The following is a 24,890-nucleotide window of genomic DNA, read 5'->3' as shown; positions in this document are numbered from 1 at the left end:
CTGTGCCAGGATGGCCTCAGTGGACAACCAGCAGTGCCTTGGCCCCTGCTGCATTGCAGCAACCTGGGCTTTCCACACAGAGGCATGCTCTTCCTCTAAAGACCCCATTTTGTTTGAGACACATCCTTAAAGTTGCTTCCTCCACCAGCTGCGCTGGCTGTGCCGCAGGGAGGTTATTTTAGGAGATGTAGAAGAATGGTGCAAGGGTACAGCCACTGCTTGAACAACTATTTTGTGCATAAATATAGTAACAGAGAAACGCTTCCTCTGCAGCATGTCTTGTCACTGAGAAAGTGAACGTTTTCCAGCTGTTGTCACTGCGGGCGCCTATGGGCCTGGCTAAGGACCTTCAGGTTTCCCCTTCCCAGCATGCTGCTACCCAGCTGTCTGACTGGGGGCTGATCCCCTCGTCCCTCCCTGCCCCGGGTGCAGCCCGGGCTGGGCAGCATGCAGCCATCTCCGGGGTGGCTGGGCAGAGCTGGGTCCCAGCGGCGAGCCCTTCAACTGGTGTAGGTGAGCCCTGCAGCAGCCTGGGGAAAGGTAGACCTACCCAGCATGGCTGCGCTGGGTTTCTCTCTGGATCACGTAGGTGTCTGAGGCAGTGGTGGAGGAGGCAGGCAAGAAGGAGGAGGGAAGTCAGGGAGACCAGCACTCCCACTGCAACGGCTGGTGACACACTGCTGTCCAGACCTGTGGGGAAAGCAGCAGGTACTCAGTTTATACATGAAGAAAAGAAAACAACCCAAACCCATTTCAGACATTCCTTGGCCAGTCCCCGGGGTGAGACAGGGCGGATAGGGGCACTGGGAGGATGTGCCGGCACACACACAAGCAGCACCGCCAGCAGACCTGTGTCTGGGGTCTGATGCCACGGTCGGGCGTGTGGCATCCAGCCCCTCTGAGCTACCCAAAGCCGCACGTCCTCTTGGTGCACCAGGCTATGTGACAGGGAAACCCTGCAAGCCCTCGGCAGAGGCAGGAAGGCTGGGGCACATCACAGCGTGCAGGGCACCTGACAAGCAGTAAGACATTGTATGCCATTGCCAAGGGTGTTTGGGTGCTCCTCTGTCCCTCCCCAGCCCAGCTTTGGCTGGTCTTCCATGTGCCTTCCCCACCTGCCCCCTGGCCCTCAGAGGAGTTTCCTGATCTACCCCAGGAGGTGTTTCACCATCTCCTTCCCGCTCCAGGACAGGAGCAGTGTTGTATACTGACCCTGCACCAAGGTGTCCATGGGCAGGACCAGGGTCATGTTTAGCGAAGGGTGTTGGATCACGCAGGCAATGGGATACTCTTGGAGGATTTTGGAGCGGGCATGGGTGAAATTGCTGATGACAGTCACAGTCTGGTTGCCGAGCATGATGTGGTACTCCTTTGGTTTCTGCTGCAGGATGTTGGGAAGGTGCCAGGTGATTTTTGGAGCTGGTTTCCCTGTTGCTGAGCAGCTCATCCCCACCACTTTCTCGGAGTCTTCAGCTTTGTCTGGACTGGGTATAAGCTTAACCTCCACTTTGGGGTCTGAGATGGCTGTAAAACACAAAGTGACAAAATCCATTACTTTCTGCTCACATTTGAGCAAACAGCATCTGTATCTACCATTACCTTGGAGGACAACCCTGATATCTAATCTTGCCTCTCCCTCCCCAAAGCCCCAGCAGTGACCAATAAACATGAAAGTAATCAGGCTGCAGTCTGGAAATGAAGAGCTTGGCAAAAACAAAAGGACAAGAGGGTAGAAGAACCCTGTTTCTATTTGGTTATTAACGGCAGCACTGCAGCATCCCAACTGAGAAGTGGTGATTACGGATGAGGAAAGAGCAATAGGTAGTGAAACCATGAAGCCACATGTCCTCCTTTCTCTGAAAGGGCTGAACTGCTTCAGTGAGCCAAAATTCTTGTTCTTTTCCCTTAAATGTATCTGTAGGATTAGCTTTATTGCTGTTTGGGATGTGCGGGCTTGTGGACCAAAGGACTAAATGCATGTATTTATGCAAGACAGTAATAGTGAATTTGTATGTAGTTGCACCACAGGATTTCACCTGTGGAGGTTTTGTGCCTGTACAACTTTCTTCCCTCTAGTGTCAGGTTTTGGGGGCATCATGGTATCCCTCAAAACCTTCCCTAAAGATCATTTCTTCTGAACTCCTTCTCACCCTAGAAGATTTGCGGATGCTGTCACATTTTGTCTTAGCCAGCAAGAAGGATGAACTACAGGCATCATTCACGCTTACTCGCTCACATGAAGCCTGCTTGTTGATTCCTATTTATACGAATGGTATTTGCAAGGAATAAAGAAAGGGGAGGAGTGCAGGAAGCTGTTTTCAACCTGGGTAGAACTCCAGGGGAGATCTGAACAGATAAGAACCTGTCTATCCCCTGTGGAAAATAACCTATTTATTCCTTGGCCATAAAATCATACCATAATTTGGGTCACAAAGGACCTCTGGAGGTCATCTGGTCCAAGCCCCAGCTCAAAGCCAGTCTGATTAGTTCAGCTGGCTCAGGCCAAAATCTATAAAGGCTCATAGCTCCATTCGGGAGTGCAATTCACAGGATTCCATATGGCAACTCACCAGCCTGCCTTCTACTTCAGTGCATGTGCTGATGGCACAGGGGTCCAAACCACATTCTGCTTCTAGGTCCCTGTTTCTGAGAACATTACTTTTTTTAACCATTTAAGTGCAGTGGCAATTCTAGTTCCATTCAAGTCTGAGTTAATATGAAAGCCCTCTGATTAAAAAATTATCTATTACTGTATTTAGTAGTACTCCATGCATATATTACTATTTACATAGCAAAAATAACAATGGTCAGCGCAATATTTAAGCTGAAATTAATTTTTGTCCCAACACTAGCAAACATATGAATGTCATTTAGTGATCCTACTTTTAAACAAAAAAAATCTGTTTAATATTCTTAAGAAAAATGATTCTTTTTCCTTTGGGAGGTAAGCAAAGATTGGCATATGAATTAGGTGTAGAAGACACCGAATGATCTTGTGAAAAGGGGAAAAGACTTGTGCCAGATGCATAATGGCACCTATAACATCCTGGTACAATTCCAGATGCGCCTCACGAGGTTGCCTGAATGCTCCAAGCCATAACTGCCAGAGGGTGGAAGCAAGACATTGCATACCATCAGGTTTGATTTTTTAATTTTTTTAATGGCTAGACCTCATTTATTTACTATGGTTGTGCCTGCCGAGAAAAAACACAAAGTAGGTATTTCTCATTTTTTGCATCCCCCATAGACAGATGCTCAAACCCCACAGAGCTGATGAAACCCACTAGTGTTTCTCTGAGAGCAACAAGAAAAGTGTGTAGGGGGATTTCAGCTGGAACTTCTCAAAATCTCCCATGTATGAAAAGGCAAGTGTTACAAACAGTTTATGTTTTGATTAATAAATGAACTCTGAACTTCTTCTTTCACTCACGGGATGCATAAAAATAGCATATGCACCCACAGCATTAACTTCAAATATTAGGTTGCAACATCTAAAAGTAGTAAGGGAAAGCTGTCACAGATGTTTCCACAGGAGATGAGAAAAATTGCTCAGTATCTTGGCAGAAACACACGCATTCCACACCTGCTCTTCTTGTGACTAAGCAGTCCTTTCTCTTTACACGTTGGACCCCAAGGAATGATTATTATGTGCAAAAAATCTTGTAAGGCTCATCTTCCCCTTAGCAAGCATCTGTAATAGATGGACAGTCAAAACCTGTAAGTGCTTGCATTTGCAGTAAAGTCCTGCTATGCTGTTTGTTAGTGTTTTCCCACTGCTGATGTTTGAGGCATACACTTAAATTAACTTCTCCTTTTGCCTTTCATCAAAATATTTGTTACCAGTAAAAAAGTACCTGCAAGAGATGTTGTGAGCAAGTACTTGCTTTAGCAGCTCTTGCAGAACAGTAATGCAAACGTTCCCAAACTGGAGCTGTGGCAGTGGTCCCAAGTATTTGAAGAAAAGACTTTCTAGTGAAGTACATCAGCTTTGACTATCTGTAATGGCCTTCTGTAATTAAAAGGGGACTGTCAGGTCATGATGTGCTTTTTATGGTTAAAGGCTTGACAGTGGTCTTGGAGAGACTGATAAAAAATTTTAGGATTTACAGCATGCCTCGTGATGACAGAAACCCTTTTCCAACCCTGTGGGTGTTCACCAGCAACACCGTGCCTTGGTTTCCCTGACTAAGAAATAGCGATGGCATTTCTCTGCTGTGCTCGAGACTTCCAGGCAAATGGTGCCATCTACAATGAAGGCAGAAGGTGTCTGAATGCAGAAGGTGTCCAAATACAGCCCAGCAAATGCCTGGGGAATTTTGTGACCCAGCAAGTCTTGCCTATTCTCATGTGACACATCCCCCTCTCTCCCTGCCTGCTCACTCGATCCCTTTCCTGGGTTTTATTCTCATCCTTTTTGGCAATGAAGGTCGACAAAACATTTCCAAACCAAAATGGAGGGGGAAGGGGAGCGGGCTGTTCAAAAGAGACCCACCAAGTACACTTGAAACTATTCTGTTCCAAAATAGGTTTTGCTATAGGTTTTGCTATAGGTTTTGCACCCTCAGTAAGTTTGCAGACGACACCAAATTGGGTGGGAGTGTCGATCTGCTGGAGGGTAGGATGGCCCTGCAGAGGGACCTGGACAGACTGGATCGATGGGCCGTGGCCAACTGTATGAGGTTCAACAAGGCCAAGTGCCGGGTCCTGCACTTCGGTCACAACAACCCCATGCAACGCTACAGGCTTGGGGAGGAGTGGCTGGAAAGCTGCCTGGCCGAAAAGGACCTGGGGGTGTTAGTAGATAGCTGGCTGAACATGAGCCAGCAGTGTGCCCAGGGGGCCAAGAAGGCCAACAGCATCCTGGCTTGTATCAGGAATGCTGTGGCCAGCAGGAGCAGGGAGGTGATTGTCCCCCTGTACTCGGCGCTGGTGAGGCCGCACCTGGAATACTGTGTCCAGTTTTGGGCCCCTCACTACAAGAAAGACATTGAGGTGCTGGAGCGTGTTCAGAGGCGGGCAACGAAGCTGGTGAAGGGTCTGGAGAACAGGCCTTATGAGGAGCGGCTGAGGGAACTGGGGTTGTTTAGCCTGGAGAAGAGGAGGCTGAGGGGAGACCTTATCGCTCTCTACAACTACCTGAAAGGAGGTTGTAGTGAGGTGGGTGTTGGTCTCTTCTCCCAAGTAGCTAGCGATAGGACAAGAGGAAATGGGCTTAAGCTGCGCCAGGGGAGGTTTAGACTGGAAATTAGGAAAAATTTCTTTACGGAAAGGGTGGTCAGGCATTGGAACAGGCTGCCCAGAGAGGTGGTGGAGTCACCATCCCTGGAGGCGTTTAAAAAACGGGTAGATGTGGCACTTCGGGATATGGTTTAGTCTGGTCTACCCTTGATTAGTCTAGAGTGGGCTTGGTAGTGTAGGTTAATGGTTGGACTGGATGATCTTAAAGGTCTTTTCCAACCTAGATGATTCTATGATTCTATGATTCTATGATTCTATAGGGTAGGAAATTTCTGCTTCTTCTTGGGTTTGCTGTTTTCAGCCAGGCAGGTCTGAGATTCCTCCAATCATACCTGTTTCTTTTTTTACAGTGTTATATCCAGTTCTTATGCAGTTTCACTTCCCCTTGTCATGTGGCGATGGTGCCTGTCCTGGAACAGCCCGTCTTGCGAAGGCTGTTGTAATCGGGCAATTACCAGCTTGTAAACTCCCCGGCAGTCCCCCTCTTGAGGGTAAAGACATGGCAGCATTTCATTTTCAGCTGGTGACTCTGGCTTGCTCACCTTGCCCTGAATCCCTGAGCCTTGGGAGATTCCTGCTGGCTTCATACTCCTTCCCGGGGAGTCCTCTGGGCTTGTTCAGACAAGTTGTTCCCGTCATTATCAGTTGGGGAATAAGGGAGTAAGACGGTCGCTTTCAAGTAGCATCGCATAAATTAGCTTCAACTGAACTACACCGTATGTGAACCAAAATCTTCTGTCACAGTGCTGAACACTTAGTTTATTCGTGGTGACCCTCCAGGACATGTTCGATGAAGCACATTTCAGGGAGACCACCATGAACCCCATGAGCCAGCCCCTGGCAGTGGCCCGTGAGCCTGCGCTGGTGCAGCAGGAGTGGCGTGTTCATGCCTGCCCACGAGAGAAGTGAAACCCCTCTCAGTTGATATGTTTTTGACCAAGGCGCAGGAAGAGATCCTTGAGGGATTATGTGTAGCAGTAGAAAAGCATTTTCTTTTAAAGTCGTGCTCTGCTAAAGGATGAATCATAGCCACAAGGCTGATGATTTTGGGAAATATTTCCCAACTGGATAAAAACCAAACCAACCAACCCAAATCTAATGCCATATTTAGATTTGCATGACAAAATAGAGTGGGATCCTCTGCAAGGCACTTCCATATTTTCCTGTAATGTACAATCAGTGTTTACCCTCTGAATGACTCAGAGTCTTCAGGAACACTTTCCTCTTCATATCCGAAATATTGAGTGAATTTCTCTTAATTTCTCTTTTCTGCTCTAGGAGCTTTCCCAAGAAAGAGGAAAAAGAACTTTTGTTCCAGGTTTGGTTTTCCCTTGTATTTCCCTGCCCCCACCTTTCCCCTGTTGCTTAAATCGTCTTTCCCCTATAAGCCAGGAGCATCTTTTTTCCACGCAGAGGACTCCTGGCATGTGGGTATGTGTGTGGGCATATGTGCCTGTGTCTTTGTCAGCAGAAAGTACTAGGGATAAAAAAAAATACTCTGCAGGGGTCATACCACCATCGGCAGGTCCCAGACACTGATATTTTCCACACAGGAAATTATCTTTGGCCAACATCCCCACAGCAAGGTCACTAATGAGAAAGTCAGAAGCCAACAGGGTATCCTCAAGGCATGTTTAATGTCTCAGCTTTCTCAGTGGCAGAAAACCAAGACCCTCGTTCAAAAGATAAGCAGCTTTTCACCCTTTTTCCTTATGAGTTCATCTATTTGTCTATACTGTACTTGCTAGCTGATGATTTCATATGGAGGTGTCAAGTATTGCCCCCTCGACTCGTGATTTGTTTTAACTCTCTTCTTGAAGCTAATTGATGCTGACCTGCACAAGATATTCACATGGCAAAGCCCACAAGCTGCGCTGTATTTCAGCATTTTTTTTTTTTTTGCAACCTTTTCTTGAGCCCAGCCTAACTATTGTCAATTTCACTATAGCTTCAAAATCAGCTTCCAGATAACTCTGGTCATGCATATGCCACTCTGCCTTTTGAATATTTTGAATTTTTAAGACCGAAAGCAGAATGAGAAAAAAGTGCCTGATTTCCATGCTTAGGAGGTGAAAGCAAGGATGATGATGAAAGGAAGCAGAGGAGCATGAGGTTCACAGCTGTGGCAGGCCAGCTCTCAGCACAGCACAAGGCCAGGGAAAAGTGGAATAAATCATGGGTTACACGTCAGCTTTTGGATCTCACCGTTGTTGACTTAAAGGGAAAGAAAATTAAAGAACTGTTGAATGCTGGTTTCCCATCAGAGGTAAAACCAGAGAGGGAGGGAGAGCCACAGAGGAAGCTGAGCCACCTTTCCTGCAGCAATTTAGCAATGAACAGTGGTCAGGGGAGTTTTTTCCCAGGGAAAATGACTTGGTCCTCAGATGACAGCCCATACGCAATTACGATATCTTACCGTAAACCTTGAGGCACATCCTGCCGGTGACAGCCCCCAAGAGGAATGTGTTGAAGATGCACTTGTAGCATCCTTCGTCTTGGATGGTGACTCCATGAATGGAGATGGACGAGACTTGTAACTCACTGCGGGCAAAGCTCACATGGCCGACATAGGCCTTCGCTATCTTTTGGCCGTTCATCATACTGTAAGTCGCTATGTTGTCTTCAGCCCCGTCCGTCTCCTTCTGCCAGGTCACCTGTAGCACATCTTCTTTCATGACCGACCGGCATGAAAAAGTAATGTTTCCTCCTGCCTGGACCGACTGGACCTTTCTGTGCATCACCTGCACGGAGCCTGGGGGAGAAGCGGGTGCTGCACTCAGCATTTCTCACCATCCTTCTGCAACCCACCCCCAGCAGAGGCCCCCCAGCCCCTTGCCCTCACTCCTGAGCAGAGCACCTCCGGAGTGTCTCTCTGCCCCTCCATCCAGGGAAAAAATGAAAATGCAGCTCAAAAGAATTGCCCTGAGAATTTCACTGGACCTGACGCCTCTCACACAAAGCATCTCACCAGCCTGATACCTGAGCTGCAGAGAGCGCAACCAAGAAAGGCAGCTCCAGTGTTGGGAGCGACTGATTTCAGTCTGCTAAGACTCTTATCCCACGGGCACCTGTGGAGAGGTTCCCTGAATGTTCAGCTGTGCTAATGTCCAAACGGCCACTGCTGCATTATCACTCTCTCAGCCCTCCTGAGGCACAGCAAGAAGCAGATCAGTAAAGCTGCTAAAAATTCTTACGTGTATCACTATACATCGTGCATCCACATTTGTCAGAGACTGATGAGAGAACAGAAAACCAGAAGGAAAAAGCAAGGTAGGGAGGACCAGAGGCAAACTGCATCTGTCCTCCCATCTCAGGCTCAAGACCATGCAGCTGGCAAGCAGCTGAGACCCTGCTGAAGGCCCACAAATAGAAAACTTTAATAGCATAAATGCCATGGTATTAAAGGTCTCCAGGGGGAAAAAAAAAGAAAAAAAATCAGTCTCCTTTTCCAATTCACAGACACATGTGGAAAAAACCATTAAGGGGACAGGCAATCAAAATGGATACTCCCAGGCTTGACAGCTCAGCTCCACAGTCCTCTTAGGATAATAGTTTTTAAAGTTTATTTGTGTACCTCGGCATGGGAAGGGAGATATCAGCAGGGACAGTTACAACACTGAAAACGTATAATTCAATTTACAGGAAAGGGAAATATCTCTGTAGGTTTCAAAGAGGAGTGAGGCTGTCTGCAGTGCCTAGAGGTACACTTGTCTAACCCACCCGACAAGGCTCGCTCAGGTCCTGCCCTCCCCGTGGCTGTGGCCATGGCCAGTCAGGTCTCCACAGGAGATCAAGAAGGCAGCTGTGAAGCTGTGCCAGTCATTTTGCTTTTCAGAGCTCAGTACCATAGGCAGAATACAAACCATGACCATGCAAGCTAGTTTGAAAGAAATTCAGGCTTTTCTACATGATTTTTAATTACAAAACCAAATGTAACATACCCACGCTTTTAGTGGCCTGAGCAGACACCTACGAGCACCATCACTACAAATAATTCTGTCCTGGCTACAGCAAATCAGTGCCATACTCTGACCCAAATCCCAGCCACAACAGGAGATGAAATCAAACTTCAGTCATACAGGTCATTGGGAGCATTTGGACATTTGCCTGGCTTATGATTTGCAAATTGCAATAAGTTCATACATCTGTCTGCAGCTTGTAAGTGCACTGGTGGTCAATTAAGGAGAGGACGCTGTCAATGCAACCAGCAGCGACACGTCTGAAGCCCGAGGCGAGCGGTGCGGTTGCGTGCAGTGCCACAAGTGCCCTCTTACTGCTGGGCTCGCCCCAGGGGATGCGGGGCGGGGGGACGGCAGCAGCCAGCACCCAGCAGCGCAGCAGCAGGCTAGCAGGGCCACCGCAGTCCCTAATGCCGTTACAATAACAATGCAGACAGACAGACAGACAAGGGATTTACCTGATGCAACAGTCCAGATGCTGGAAAGGATCAGATAAGCGACCATCATCTTAGCTGTGCCCTCAGCGAGACGAGAGAGCAACTGATCCATGAGCGTGGCTTCCCCTTTTTTATACGCTTCGCTCTTACTCTAGGGACATTCCTGTCCCTGCACATACGGTAAGAGGCATCTCGTAAAAACCTCCTGCCCTCCACCGCTCAGCTGAAAAGCAAAAATTTTGGGGGACATGACAACAAATGTCAGAGCCAGAAACCGAAGATTTCCCAGCTAGGGTGCTAGACAGATGGGGTAATGGGGTTACAAGTCTGGGTTTTTCACAAATACCTTTTCCATAAGGTTGGGCTTTTGCAAATGCCTAAATAAAAGCCCAGATTTCTAAACTGGCTGAGCACCTGATGCCTGTCAGTCTGCGAGGGGCAGGAGGACAGGCCAGCCTGGCTCAGGCCTGAGCTCAGGGAAAGGAGCTCAGGTCAATAGTCGTGCTGCGATGAGTAGTACAAATGTCCCCAACATGTAACTCAGAGGACCCAGTTAGGGGTCTGCACCCCACTTGTAAATGAGTGGAGATCCAGGAGCTGCTGATGCTGCTCTAATGCAACTCTTTTTCCAGGTGAGGAGACCAAAGCAAGCCAAGAGCCCAACCCAGGGCCTAGGTCATACGTTGCCTGGGGGAAAAAGCAGAGCCTGGGTCACCCCTCTCCTCCCATTGAGGTTGCCCCCACCTCTGCAGGTCCATGCTCCTTCCTGAGCCCTGTCCCTCAGAAACACAGGGCTGCCACCCCGCAAGTACACCCATTCCTCTCTGCCCTCACCTGAGATGACATAAAAAAAGCTCACGCAGCCGTTTTGAGTCATTGTTTTTGTGCCTTTTTGCTTTGTCATTTTTGTGCCTGTGTTTCTCTTTTCTGCTGGCTGTGATCACGTTGCTGAAACCAACAAAACCCTCAGGCCACACGTTGCTCATGCACTGTGTGGTGGGGCAACCAGCTGGCAAGATCTCATTTGCAAATCAAACTTGTACTGGTAAACTGTGTTTTATGTTTCTGCTTTCTGATTAGGTGACTTATATTTTTGCAAATTCTTACTACTCCACATGACTATGATTGCATTAAAAATGTTTTCTTTGAGTTGAATTGCTGCACAGATTAACCTTGATTCATGCAAATAGGTTGGAGGAAGCCAATGGGCCCAATTCATAACACAACAAAAAAAATTCTCAGACATTCTTGCACATACACTTCTCTCCTCCCAAGTGCTAATTAACTATCTGCAAATAGAAACAGTTCAAGTACCAGTATTCCTCTAAAGAAACATTTTGGATGTGCTTTTGAGTAGGTTCAATAATTCATTCCCGTCACTGCGCAAACTGCAATCGCTTCATACTGTTGTCCTTTTCCTTTGAGGTATCACATCTCATCTTCCTTTCCTTTCCTTGTTTTCATAGTTGCATTTTCCTGCACAATTTCTGGAAGGGCATTCTGGCCTGACCAAAATGTGAAATCAATGAAAAACAGTTCTTGTGGTGTTCGCCAGACCATTTCACAACTATTCAGCAATGCAAATAGCTTCAACAGGCTCTGGACCAAGTCAGAGGGAAAACTTCCAGCCTTGAAATAGAGAAAAAAAGCATTGAAGATTTACTAACACTATGCCCCTTTGCACCAAAGCCTCCTAGCAGGGTGCAAGTGACCTATGCAAAGATTCATTCCAGGCTTTGCTGGTGTCCTCAGTTTAACTCTGCTATAATTTTGAAACAAGAGATTAACAGAAGAACTTTCCGTAAGCTTGCAGACACTGTTGATGAAGTCCTCATAGCTGAACTTCACCACTTAGTGATCACAAAAGGAACTGCACTCGATGTAAGAAAGAACTGCAAGCCCAGCTGATGCATTGTTCTGCTCATAGGAAATGTTCTTGACAGCTTTAACCATTTTGTTTTCTGCAAGAAACACTCTAATCTTCCAAAAGTCCTTCCAAACAACCCTGAAAACCTGGGTGCTGCTACAGCAAGCACCTTTCAATAGAGAGCAAACCTTCAGTCTTAGCAATATCCGAGCAAAGGATAGAGCTGGCTATTGCGGTTGGAAAAATGTGTTGACTTTAAATTGTTTGCAGCATCCCCTACCTGGAGATAAAGAGTCACATAGGCTAGCTGCTCCTTCCAGGCTCTGCATCTCCCCTGACAGCTCCTGATGCCACAGGAAACCTGGGCATGCAGGGACCTCCCTCCCAACCCATGTGGTTGCAGCATCCGATGGCTGCAGCATCTCTTTTTGACCCCTGCTTCCTCCAGGAACTAGCCAACATCAGCAGTTGATTCATTACCTTAAACATAAGGTAGACAGGAATGTAAGGTCCACTCATCAACCCTACTACTTATTTCAATTTTGTGAGTGTATCTTTAAGCGCATTTATTCAGACAGTTCCTGATCTGTTCACCTTTGCATAGACTTGTGGTGGATTACAGACCTCTTCCTTGCTTGTCAGTCAGATCCCATGCTCTCCTGCTTCACTTGCACGGCAGCTTAATTTCTGAGAACTGCACACCATGCCTGAGCTTCAGGCACTTTCCAAAGCCAGTGAAAACTTGTGAATGAATTAAGCAGAAGATAGTTTTGCAACCACTGCTTGAAAAACCCAGTGATTCACATTCTTCTCTTCCTTTCTGCTGTGCTAGGACAGTCTCTCTAGTTCCCAGTAAATCAAAAAAGGACGTACAAGAATTAAATGCACAGTCACTAAATGACAACATTTCCACACAGCCCAAGTAACTAATGATTTCGATAAATCACACAGTTGAACTTCTGGAAAATGTTGCTGACGGTAGCCACTCAGGTGTAGTTGTAGTCTAAAACATTGTTTCGTCTACCAGCGATCTAAACCATTGTGTTTTCAACCATCCAAACCCAGGTTAACAACTGGGTAGCTGCCTACCTTGTCAGCAGGATTCAGTGTTGCCTTTCAAGGCATTGCCTGCAAAGAGAACAAAACAGAGGGAGATGGTTTCATCCACTGCTGAATTGTAGCGACGTTTGGAGGTTGGTCCATCAGTACTAGTAGTAGGTACCACTATTGGGAAGCAGCTTTGCCAAATGCAATTGAACAGGCCTGGCACTTTACAACATGTTCATAAATAATGCCTGCGTACAGCAAATCCCTCTACATCTTGGCTGGATTTGGAGAGCTGCAGTACACTGGGGTAAAGACAGTAGCTGCATCTACTGACATACGCTCCAGCCTATGTCGCTGCATCGGGGCAGGCTGCGGCAGGACCTGCAGTCAGTAGCCAAGGGATGCTGCAGGACCAGGTGATAGTCATTTGGGCAGGGTTACAGTGTGTCACATTTGTGCACAAGTTTTAGGTCAGATGGCACAAAGGTAGTTTGTATGCAGCCACAGCTGTTTATCCTTGGTCATGTTTGACGTGGAGATATTTGATCTGTGATGTCTTCCCTAACTGGGCTCCCTCCCTCCACTGCCACGCTGCTGTTGGCTGCAGTAAAGGACTGCAAATTACAGCTGCTGGCACTGAAATCTGGTGTGGCACTGCCTAGCAAGTGCAAAGGAGAAGCAAAGAAGGGGTGCTGCTTAGCTGACACCTAGCTCATGGTGGAGTACACCTATCTGCAAAACCACGTTACGAGGGGCACAGCACACCTTGTGAAACAGCCCGGTTAACCGCCCATCACTTCTCACCTCTGTGTTCTGATGAAATTGCTGCAGACACCTGAAGTCTTACTGAGATTTTTTTTTCCTTTTCCAGCAACATACTGCAATCACAATATGTGAATTAACACATACTTACTCCCTGAATCAGCCCTGCAAATGGTACTTCTGGTTCTTCTGTTTTATTTCTTCCTTGTACCTCAGGAGGAAGAAAAAGGGATAGAAAGGAGACAAAAAGGAGAGGGAGAAGCAAAACCAGATTGCATTGGAAAGCTTCAGTGGCAAAGGTGGTGCATCATTGGGGTTGAAGGGTTTGTTTACCATTCAGTTTGTCACACCATTTCTCAGAAAAGCAAGATGGCCAGGCATGTGGTTTCCTCTTTCCCAGAGCACCCCAAATTGCTATTTCAGTCAAAGGATCCTAGAGGGAGTCCATGCTGCAGCCTACTAGTCACTTTGTGGGGGCCACCAGCACCAGCACGCCCTTGCTGACCCCAGGAAGCCATGTCACTCATCCATTCCTCCCCGCTTCCTCTCCCACCCCCCCTTGTCAGCGCTTGTCTGCGGTGGAGGCTTTGGGTTTTTTATTTTAGGTGCACAATATCTGGGTGCTGCATGCAGTTACGGTGTGAGACATAGTGAGCTTTTTTTGGTCACTGAGTTTCACTCTGTAACACAGCAAATACAAAAGTAATTCAGCCATCAGGGAAACCACACCAAAATTGGCTACTGAAGGGTGCAGAGATCCAGTGGAAGGATGGGAAACTGTCTACCAAAAATAAGGTAGGTTCAATACCATATTATATTTAATTACTTAACAAGAGGGCTAGGAGAGTAATTTTATTAAAAATAGGAACAAATGATACCTGCAATGAATCAGCCTTAAGGCACCATGAGGAGCCTCTTGATTAACAAAGGTAATTTAGCAAGCAAATTAAGACAAACAATATAGTTCTTAGCATGTCAAAGAATATTGCCTCAGGATGTTTTTTTATGGAGGTGACTTCATCCTAGGCTCCCAGCACTGAGAGCCTCCTGAAGCAGGGAAGGGAGTTACAGGTGCGAAACACAAGGAGCAGAGAGTACTTGTCATCTGCTCCGGGCTTCCAGGCAGGAAAACTGCACTTAGAGGTCCATCTTGCCATCTCCTATCTGTTGTACCGTGTCTCATAAAGACAAGCTTTTATATCGGAAGATAGTATAACATTGAAAGAGATTAGAAGTATAGAAATAGATTAAATTATATAATATAGTTAAATGGTGTACAAGGTATATACAAATATACTATAGTTTTGTACAACAGTGGGTAGGAATATATTATCTCCTAGGGAGCGCAAAGACAGAGGAGGATGCTTGGCAGGAGCCGCCCAGGACAGGCGGGTTGCCTTTGGCACTGCCTGCGCCGGAGATGCTCAGTGCAGGGACCACAAACGCTGCTGGGCACCGGCCAGGCTGCACCTCTGCTGTGGCCAACAGGCTGCCATTGCTGCCCTCCCTGGCCTGAGGATTTCCAGCAGGATTCACCGCTGTTCAGCACAGCACTCTTTGATGTCACCCATAGAAAGGGGGGCAAATTACATAGGAAATGTCACTTTTACCTGGAATTATTTTAGAAATTTCCCTTTTACTTGGATAGAGTAAAGCACTTGGATATTTCTGAGTTTATCCCATCCAAACAGGACATGCAGGAAAGCTTGGGCTCTTGGAGCAACACATTACAAAGCAGAGAAATAAAGTCACGCAGCTGGAAATTTTTAAATAGTAATGAACCCTCTCCAACAAAATTGACTGGCTCAAGCAATGACTTTTTTCGCTAATGTGAACAGAAGGAGGTTTGCTCTGGGAAAGCAGCAACTCAAATGCTATCTTAGAGCAACCTGGGATTTTCAAGGAGGGTGTCTAACCCCATGTGCCTAAATATTATGAAAGGGGGAAGGGGAGAGGCAGATCCCTGGACACAAGTGGGTGAGAGCCGGCACCGCAGCTGGCAGCGGTGCACGGGGTGTCGGGCTGGCGCAACTGGGCTGGGGGACCCCACCACAGTGCCACACCCTCCAACTTGGCTGTGTTGTGGTACGCAGCAGTGTTTTGCCTGGCCTGGCTAGCCACAGGCATATAAAAAGACACCTGCAAAAGGCAACACTGCTTCAGAGCAGCAGGTGCTGGATGGCTCTCCCACCCAGGCATCCAGCCCCTCTGGCCATTGCTTTGCCAGATATTCATGTCACAGCTTTGCTTCTGCTAAATACTGTCCTAGCTCTCAATCTGTACCTTTGTACTTCCAAGGGATGGTCATCAGGGCTCTCCGGTAACACCACTCCTAGTAGAAACAACCAAAAAAACACTGTGCAGACAGGTGATTTCCTTGAAGGCCCACAGAAAGGAAAATCCCCTCTCTTTCCCATTGCCTTCTCAGTAGGTCAAAGTAAAAGTTGTGCAACCTCTGAGTACTGTACTTTGACTGCTTGCTTGGTCTCAAGGAGCTCAGATGAGGCACTCAACTGCCAAAATTAAAAGTTCTGCTTGTTTACAAGGAGAGTGCATCCCTTACCTTGCTGGAGGTCTGTGGCCAGAGGTCTAAAGCGTGACAGATTTACCTGGCCTTGAGGGAAAGGGCAAAAGTCCCCAAAGCATGAAGCCTTTCCCTCAGAAGCAGTTTGAGTCAAGGCCGACAAAATCCATGTGAAGCTGGTGGGTCCTCACCTGTGGCAGCAAGGAGCAGCGATGAGATCACGTGCCTACAGGGTCTCAGCCCCAGGCTCTTAGCTCCCAAGCTTGCCGAATCCCCATTGCTTTAAGTGCCTGTGTCACACTTATAGATGGGACTTCTGCTGCTTTTGAAAACATTTCCATCTCCTTTTTACCAGCAGGAATCAGGACACTGCAAGCAAGGTTTTCATAAAGCGGATTTTTCCTGCTAGCTGTTGATGGGGCTGTGAAACCTATATCCCCAATCAGAGAGGAGGGGAGGAAGGTCCACTGCCATAATAGGCAGCACTGGCACAGTGTCATCTTGCAGCCTGTGCTCATGCAGTTCCACACCCTGCTTTCCTTGCTTTCAAAACTCTTCTGTAACAAACCACTGCCAAGAGAGGTAACGCAGGGAAAACATTAACTAGCTGCCTCCACAGGACAGAGAGCAACTGCAGCCCTGTCCATCTCCTGTCAATTAACAGTGGCCGCATGCTGTGAGTTTTGTGGAGCATGTCACTCCTCAGTCATAGCCGTCTGATTGCTGATAAAGCTGTGTCTTTCTGAAAAATCACAGACCTTGCACAAGTTCAGACAGATGGAGAAATGACAAATGTAGTTTTTGGGGTGGTGGTTTTACTGTCATTCCTGTGCAGTGATTCAGCATTCTGGTAAAGCTCCAGAACTACTGTGGAGGTCCAGCCCCAGCTGCCACTGCTCACCAGGCAGCACAAGAGGCAGAGGCTGAGGGTCAGCTAGGAAGGGCTCCTCTGCTCCACAGCACAGGGCAGGCTCACAGTCAGGCTAAAGGAAAAGCCCAGGTTACAACATGAGAGTTTGTACGTATCTCATAGCAGTCAGTCCATCCACGCCAACCTCATCCTGCGTACCTGAAGGCACTTAGTACTCCTGCAGGATCAAATCCACAGTGATTGAGCTAAGGTTCCCCAAGGAGCCCCTGTTTCTTGTCTTAGACACTAGGCACGTACCCACCTCCAAAAATCCTCCTCAAAGCATTTTGTTCTGCATTCACAGCTTATAGTGTTATAAACCCAAATTCCTAAGGAATGAGGCTCATAAAATCACACCATCCAGCTGTCAGCACCTCTCCTGAGTACCTTTAACTAGAACTGGAAAAAAAAAAACCAAAGTAGATGGGCACCTGCGAAATGGGGAGTGTCTACAAGGCTTGGGAAAACCAGCAGCCAGGTAGAGGAAATAACCCCAAATTATGATTCCATTGAGGTCAGCAGGCAAAGTTCATCAGCTTGGGGTGAATCAGCCCATGAGTGGGTGAGGACCAGCCACAGCTAGTGGGGTTCCAGGGGCAATTACAGGGACAGCAGGAATTACAACACACTGAAGTGATGGGGTGTTGGGCTTTCTTAGTCAAGCAGCCAGCCACAGAACAAAGATGGCACTTTTTCCCTTGGTAGGATGAGGCTTTTTAGAGTTTGGCAGTTTTGTGTTAGAGGTGGTTGGTTTAAGGAGCCAGGTAGGAGTAAAACTATTCCTGGACCGGTAACCTCTTGTTGAGAGAGGACAAGTTAAGCGGAGACAACAGCTGCAGCGGCTCCCCACTGAAGCCCTCTCTCCTGAAGGCTGGTGCTGTCGTGTCCCACAGCAGATCAGAGGAGCGCTGCATTTCTGGGAGCAGGCGAGGCTGGCATCACCCTTACAAAGGTGCCTCAGTGGATGTGTGTGTGACCATACCAGCAGCATCCCACTACCGCTGCCCAGGAATTCCCCCTTTGGGGACAGAAAGGGCACCCACTGCCTCATCTCTTGCCAGTTTGGCAAATGGGTTTGAAGTAAAATCAGACTGAAGGCAACCTTAGCTTCAGGTGTGCAAAGCGGACCTAACACAAACTCAAGCTCTTAAAAACAGGTGGCTTGATACTGTGGCTGCTGGGAGAAAATATCACAACCTGGAGCTGAACAATTTCAGACCCCACCATTTATCCATAGACGCCACGTCCTCCTCTGTATTTAGTTTCTTGGCCCTCTTTTCTTCTTCCTATGTATCCCTGAGTCTGTCACTTCATACCTTTTATTTGGAAAGCTTACTTTTTAGTGCAACTTCTGTATTTGGCTTGGCCACTTCCTGAGAGTGACAGCCTCTGGACCCTGCACTACAGCTCATACCACTGCTCTGCAAACAGCAAAGTGAAACTATAGAAACAAAGAAAATTCATTCTGCCTTTGTTTTTATTTTAATAGCTGAGTCACATTGCTCCTCTTTTGAGACTGCTGGCCAGAACTATTTCCCAGCATTTTCACTGATAAAGCTGTATTTATAATTTCCTCCAAAAAAACCCAACAAGACCACACCCCCCTCCGCCCCAACCCTCCCACCCCAGGCAAGTCAGGCTTTCCTGCTCTAACTGCTGGGCACCTGCCTCCAGGGAGCCAGCATGCCTGTCGTATGAATGCAGATGCCAAGAAGTACTTTCAATTGTCAGACCATGTGACATATTTTCCCACAGGATTACACATTATTCACTAAATAAGAAGACTATCTAAGGGTTGTGCAGAAGTTTACGGGTCTAATTTGCTACAGGAAAGTATGCTATTTATCTTTTGACAGTTCAGGAGAAAAGCTATCCAAGCCCAACAACTCCTCCTTCCAAAAAATCGGAAGCCAATTGACTATAAACAAGAAAAAGTTGAATAAATAGATGATCAGAAAACAAAAATACTTATATCAAACTCGTGATCTCTGACAGTTCTGATATACTCCTAATGTGAATTATGTGTATTATAAATATACATAAGATATACATACATATTTTTTTTAAAATGTATCTTATAGGCCTTCTAGGACTAAATTGTGTGAAATATTTACACTAGCATCTCCAACTAAGCTAGAAGAGTTTATGTGTAGCGCGGGCAAGATGCTATATACAATTCAAAGAAAACCAGGTAGGCCACATGGAATGAGGTCGGATTAGCTTTATATGTATTCCCAGCTGTAATAAAAGCGATCTAAATTCTCTCAACGAAGCAGGAAGTTGGAATGTTCACTAATATTTGTGAAAATTTCTGCTACTCTGATAAGAACAGCAGGGGCATGTGCAGAAAAAAATTATTTCATGTTAATTGCCGAACTTAGGTAGTATATGAAATAACTAAGATCTAAGAGCACACTTTTAGCAAGGAAAGTATCAACAGCAGCAAAGAATGGTGACATTATCTATTTCCCAACTTCATACAACTTGGCAGCTTTACAATCCCTTAGTACTTTTTTATTATATATGTAAATCTGACATATAAATACCAATACCACATTGTAAAATGTTTGTAAATTACTCTACAGGCATTTCATAAGCACAAAATTGTAAACTATAAGCAATAGTGCACACTCCAGCGAGCCTCGCTTTTATTACCAAAAAGCTCGGTAACCGAGCAGTCTAGATGTAATTTCAGGGATCTTAAATCTGCCAAATAATTTCAGTACTTAAACCTGGAAGTATAGTCTTCTGCTTGAAGCAGCAAAGTTTATTTGCTGCTGGAAAGTAGCTGTATCAGGAACTGGTCTGTATGCTAGCTTTGCACTCAGCCATGGGTTTGCAGTTTGTCTTGCACAATCGCCACGCTTCTCTTTCTTTTGATTTCACCAAGACACACCAGCGCATAGCCTGATGTGAATAATTCGGGGGGGGATGGAGATAGTTCTCTCATATCTCTTCATGATATTTACTGCTCGCTCACCCACCTTGGAGGTATTTAACACGGACAAGCCTGAGAAGGTTGACTGCTCCTCAAAACCACAAACGTTGCTGAGCTACTGCCAGGCTCCCCAGGGGGACAGAAGCTGTACTTCGCAGGAACGGCTAAATGCCATAACGCCTGCTGGCTTGTCCCTGCCATCCCTCCATCCACGGAATTGTGATTTGTGCCTCTCCTCCCCTGGGGCTCAGTGCCTGCCTGGGGCTGCCCCCCAGGGAGGAGAGGGAAAAGGCTGAGCGGGCAGAGGCAGAGAAGCTGCATAAAGTGACCTGCCCAAAAAGCTGGTCGAGGGGTCTTCCTATGCGACCGCGGCTGCCCAGGGGTTGGTAGTGGGGAGTGGAGGCTTAACCTGCCCTTATTTTCATACCCTAGGTGGAAACTGCGCATTCCTATCAGGAGAAAAAGATACGCCCACAAGGAAAGTAAGTAAAGAGGCTCCTCAAACAGCCCGGGGGTGGTGTGGCATGGCATGGTTGGGGGTGTGGGGCAGCCCTCCGCCAGCACCCAGCACCACTGTGGAGGCAGCTGGTGGGCACGGACATGGCCGCGGGCAGCAGGCATTACAGGGCATTTTGCATCCCAGCCGGGGGAAACCTCCTTGCATCCAGTGGTGGGGTACCTGCCCTCTTGCTGCCCACTGTGCTGGATTATTTGGGGCCTCTTTGGGTTTTTTTTTGTTTCTGGAATGACGCAGCACAAGGGGGCAGCTGTCCCCTCCAGCCTCCTAAGCTACGTGTGCCTTAGCCACAGCCACGCAGCTGCCTCCTGTGATGGCGAACTTGGCCTTAGCGTGTCACAGCCAGGCCCGCAGGCTTGCAAGCTCCCGAACAGCAGCGGGGGAGCACCTGCCCCGTGGGGTCCCTGTGCTACACCCCTGCTTCGTCCCCTGCAAACAAGGCGGAGGGCTGCAGGAGGAAGGCGAATGCCAGCATAGCACGCCCCGCATTTGGTCACATGCCAGCCCCCGTTCCCCATATACAAACATAGTTTAGGAATTTTTCTAAACACATGTTGGTACGAGGTATTCTCCTAATAAAATAGTTTCTGCATATTAAATACGCAAATAGGGAAGACTCACATAGTAGCCAGGATCATGTGTGTTCACATGAATCATGAGGTCCTGGTTTCAATTCAGACTGCTGCCTTTTCCATCAGTGGGTAAAGCCATTCATGTAGAGATGGTATAATACTTTTACCACTTTCACAAGTTGCCATATTTGCTTAGGGAGGAACACCTTCTTGTTAGTCACATCCATCAGCAATTTCAAGACAGTGTCAAGAGAGCACAGTAATGTTTTAAAACACTGCAAGTTCTCTAAGATGGCAGCTTTAACACAATATTGAGAGACTAACATCCTTCCTTCAGTCAGGTTGCAAAACAAGTACACTTAAAAATCCTATTATCTTAAGCAAAAGTGAAAGCTCAGCTCTGAAATTTACAGGAGCAACCAATAGTGCAACCAACCTCGTAACAAGGAACAGCCAGGCAGCTAAAAATAAAGCTGTGAGAAAGCATGATGCAAACAGCAACCCCCTGCCTTTTAGGTGCTTACAGGACAGAGAGACAAATTTCCAGGAAAGTCCAAGCCCACCGAACCCCTGTGCACAAACACCCAGTGCATACTCAGGCATGTGGCACACCACGTAGTGCCCTCTGCGCCCCAGCGGCCAGCCAGCGGTCCCAGGCAGAATTAAGATTACATTGACCAAAAAGCTGGAATACAATCAGAGAGCAAATAAGCAAGAACAGCCATTTCTAAGAGAGACATGTAAAACATTTCAGTTAAGTTTAAAAAAAAAAAAAAAAAGAAAAAACCAACACAACACAAAAAAAGCCACAAGGTTGCACATCTAAGTTTTATTAAGGTTGATGAGCAGTGCTGCATGACATAAGTGCTTGTTAAACTAGACAAAAGACAAATCTCGAAAAGCCATCAGATTTACTTAGCCCTCAGAGGTTCAGCCCTTTGCCCAACTAATGTCACACTAGCTCATGCTTTTGCATATCCTGTGCTCAGTCTGTAGCTAAGTTTCAGTAAATCCTGTGCTTCAGAAAGTCCTTGTGTCCTGTCACTGCACCAAAGAATGACAATCACATGTGTTTTCTTCCTCTTTCCCCAGCGCAGACCTGCAGCCGTCTGCCAAGTATCGTCAAGGTAATGACTAAAAGTGAATGTTTTTGTTGCTCTCCAGGGCTGTTGAGTCTAAAACAACCATGCATCAGAAAGACAAGGTGTCCATCAAGTTCCCACAGGAGAAACAAAACCTCATAATCAGGGTATTTGCTAGGGATCAGAAAAACATCAGTTTAAGCCTAGGTACATAAACTATAACAATGATATGCAGCCCCACTCTCGGGCAGCCAGTGGCCAAAGAGACCACAGCACTCACCTGTAATTTCAGAGGCTGAGCGTGACACTGCCTGGCCCAAATCAGGCAATTCAGGAGGCTGTACCTCATGGTCGTGTCCTAGATGAGTGCACCTAGCTGCTGGGCAACTTATGGCTGTGGGGGTACTTCTCTCTCCTCCTCCTTCCCTTCTCCCCTCAGCTTTCTGGTGGCCCGCATAACCTCTTGCCTACAGTTTCATCAAAACTGGCATGTTTCCACAAAAAAGTTTCAGTATGACATTTTTTTATTAAAAGCATTTAACTGGACTGTTGCCAACTAGCTTTAGTAATGAAAGAAGTCTTCAGTTGAAAGACAAAGGGAGATTTAATACTTGGAAGCTTAAAACGTTTTGGTTAATCTTTCCATTGTAAAAAAAAATAGCAGATGTCAACGAATGGCTAAGTTTCTGTTGCAACAGAATAAGGTTTCCCTTTCTGATGTTCCACTGACTCCAGAAGGAGGAAGAAAAGCCTCAAAATATGCACTGTCAGGTTGAACATTTAGTTCTTTTATAAACCAGAATGGATCAAACAGTTGCACTGCAGGAGAGGACACGCAGGACAGACTGGCATGATTAACACATTGCCCAGTCCATCTTACTTCCCTGCTTTGGGGTTAGATTCAGGAGCTCTGGCAATACACCCCAAGGTGGTTTAAGAGGTAACTATATAACTTGGTGTGTGCCTTGCTCCTCTGCCCAACTCATCGTCCTGGAGGCAAGGGGTGGCAGGGGTCGGGGAGCAGCCACTTCTCAACTGATGGACCTCACAGCCTCCTGCACTCCTGTGTTTGTGTCAATACACAGGGCTCCAAGAGGCAGCAGCCGAGTACCTGTAGTTGCTACCCCTGCTTTGTAAATAGTTCATTTTAGCAGAGGGTGAGTGAAATTGCCTCTTGAGTCACCAATGACAAACAATCACCAGAAGCCCTACGTACTACAGAACAAAGTGGTGCCATTTAGCAGCCCAGCCTGGCTGGTTTTGGTTTTGGTTTGTTTTTTTATAAAGATGACATCAGTAAAACAAAAGTTGGTGCCCGGCAGATATGTGGGTGTTTAGCAGAAAATTTTGAAGAAAGTGGGCAAGATGACAAAAAAGGGTGTGATTAAATGAGCTCATCATTTGTACATGTGACCGTGGGGTGGACTGTGGGGGAAGAGGAGGGGGTGGAACTGTAATGGGGAACCTGCCAAGTAGCTGTCTAGTTTTGAGAGTTTTTGGTCCCAAGTAAAAGTCCCAGAGTATGGTTTGAAGACAGTCCTGGGAGGGCTGTTAGTGCAGTAGGAGAGACCCCCCTTCTGAGTATTAAACTTGGCCTATGAATAATGAAAGACTCAAACAAAATCTCAAGAGTCTTAATGCTTGCTCCTCCTGCACTGTCAGTGTGGGACAAATCACTCGACCTCTCCATTTCAGTCTCCCCAGTGGTAAGAGAAGGTCGATGATAACAGCCTTTTAAAACTTGTAGGCTGGAAGGTTTCTGGAAAATGTGGCTATGAACAAGTCTTGGGTAGAACTATATGTTGGAAGGGACAAAAGGCACTCCACTCAGTGGATTTGGAGCCCATCACTCAGGAAAATAGAGAGCCTACCTGTTCTTATTTCGCAGGCACATTGGGAGAAATACTGCTGCCCTCCCAGTTCTTTGCAATAGTGACAAGGGGAGGAGAGAGCCATGCCCCTGCAGATGGGTAGGGAACTCCTTTTCTTAAGCAAGTCTACCCTGATTGCTCTGCTCCTTAAAACTTACGGAATTTCTAAATGTCAAAACTTTATAAAGCCTCAAATCAAAACAGGAATTATTTTCAGTGAAGTGTCCTCAAAGTCAGGAGATCTTTCACACCAAGCAGAATCTAAGCAGACAAAATGATCTATATAAGCTAGGAAAATCTGAGACAGATTCTGCAGGAATTCAGTTCTAACAACTATTTCTCACTTCTACTTTTGAAAAATAAAAGAGAACCCTCTGGGTTTATTAACCGGTGGAGCAGAGACCTCTGTTCCACTTACAGAGTATGAAAGGTAGCTACAAATGTCAGCATGAACTCAGCAACACCCGCTTAAAATACTGCTACTACTGCAGACAATAGAGGATGACACTATAAAGCCTGTACTTACTCACTGGCTTCATTACCCAGTGGGTTCAAACCAAGATCATCAGGGCAAAAAAATTTTTAACTTCTGGCTCCAAGTACTTAATCAGGTCACATTGTCCCTTTAAGATTTAATGAGTCATCCTGCTAGCTATTTAGGTGCACAATCACCCACAACCCATTAGCCAACACCTTCAAGAGGCAAAAGGAGGGACAAGTCTAAACAGAATTGGGAAGGCATTTACCCACACAGTCTTACCTCCTCCCTCATTAATGGCTCTTCCTTCTCCTCCCTCTGTTTTCAAGGAGAGCATTAGACAAGTACCCACTAGGGAGGGGGCTAGCCATCGCTGCATCCCCCGTGAGACCAGGGCCCCTTCCAGGAGAGCGTGTCGCCTGCACAGACACACGCGCATACACACACTTGGGGTCTCAGTCGACTCCCACACTCTGCAGTCCCTCTGCCAGCTGGCCATGACTCCCCTGGCCCTCCTTTTATTCCCCTACTGTCCCATGCTTTTTGCTCTGCAGATCACCCCCATCCCTCCTTTTAGTTTCTCCCTTAAACATCCCATAAAAAGCTCTCCCCTCACATGCATGGATAATATGTCCCATACCTTTAGTAATTCCCCCTCCACCCCCACCTGTAAGGTGATCTGGAGAGC

At 46.8% G+C, this 24,890-nt stretch overlaps 1 protein-coding gene across 1 annotated transcript; it reads right to left on the bottom strand.

Annotated features, from left to right (window-relative positions):
* Positions 1–349: 349 nt before the first annotated feature.
* LOC104029264 (OX-2 membrane glycoprotein-like) lies at positions 350–17,971 on the bottom strand. Its single transcript, XM_075726889.1, is given in 6 exon segments — positions 350–690; positions 1,213–1,524; positions 7,655–7,990; positions 9,656–9,713; positions 9,716–9,797; positions 17,964–17,971. Coding segments are annotated over 6 exon segments (1,137 nt in total).
* Between the last annotated feature and the right edge of the window lie 6,919 nt (positions 17,972–24,890).

The sequence above is a fragment of the Pelecanus crispus genome, chromosome 1, assembly GCF_030463565.1.
Source record: "Pelecanus crispus isolate bPelCri1 chromosome 1, bPelCri1.pri, whole genome shotgun sequence".
Taxonomy (NCBI): domain Eukaryota; kingdom Metazoa; phylum Chordata; class Aves; order Pelecaniformes; family Pelecanidae; genus Pelecanus; species Pelecanus crispus.
Note: the sequence above shows the minus strand (reverse complement) of the source record. Positions and strands in the feature narration are given on the sequence as shown.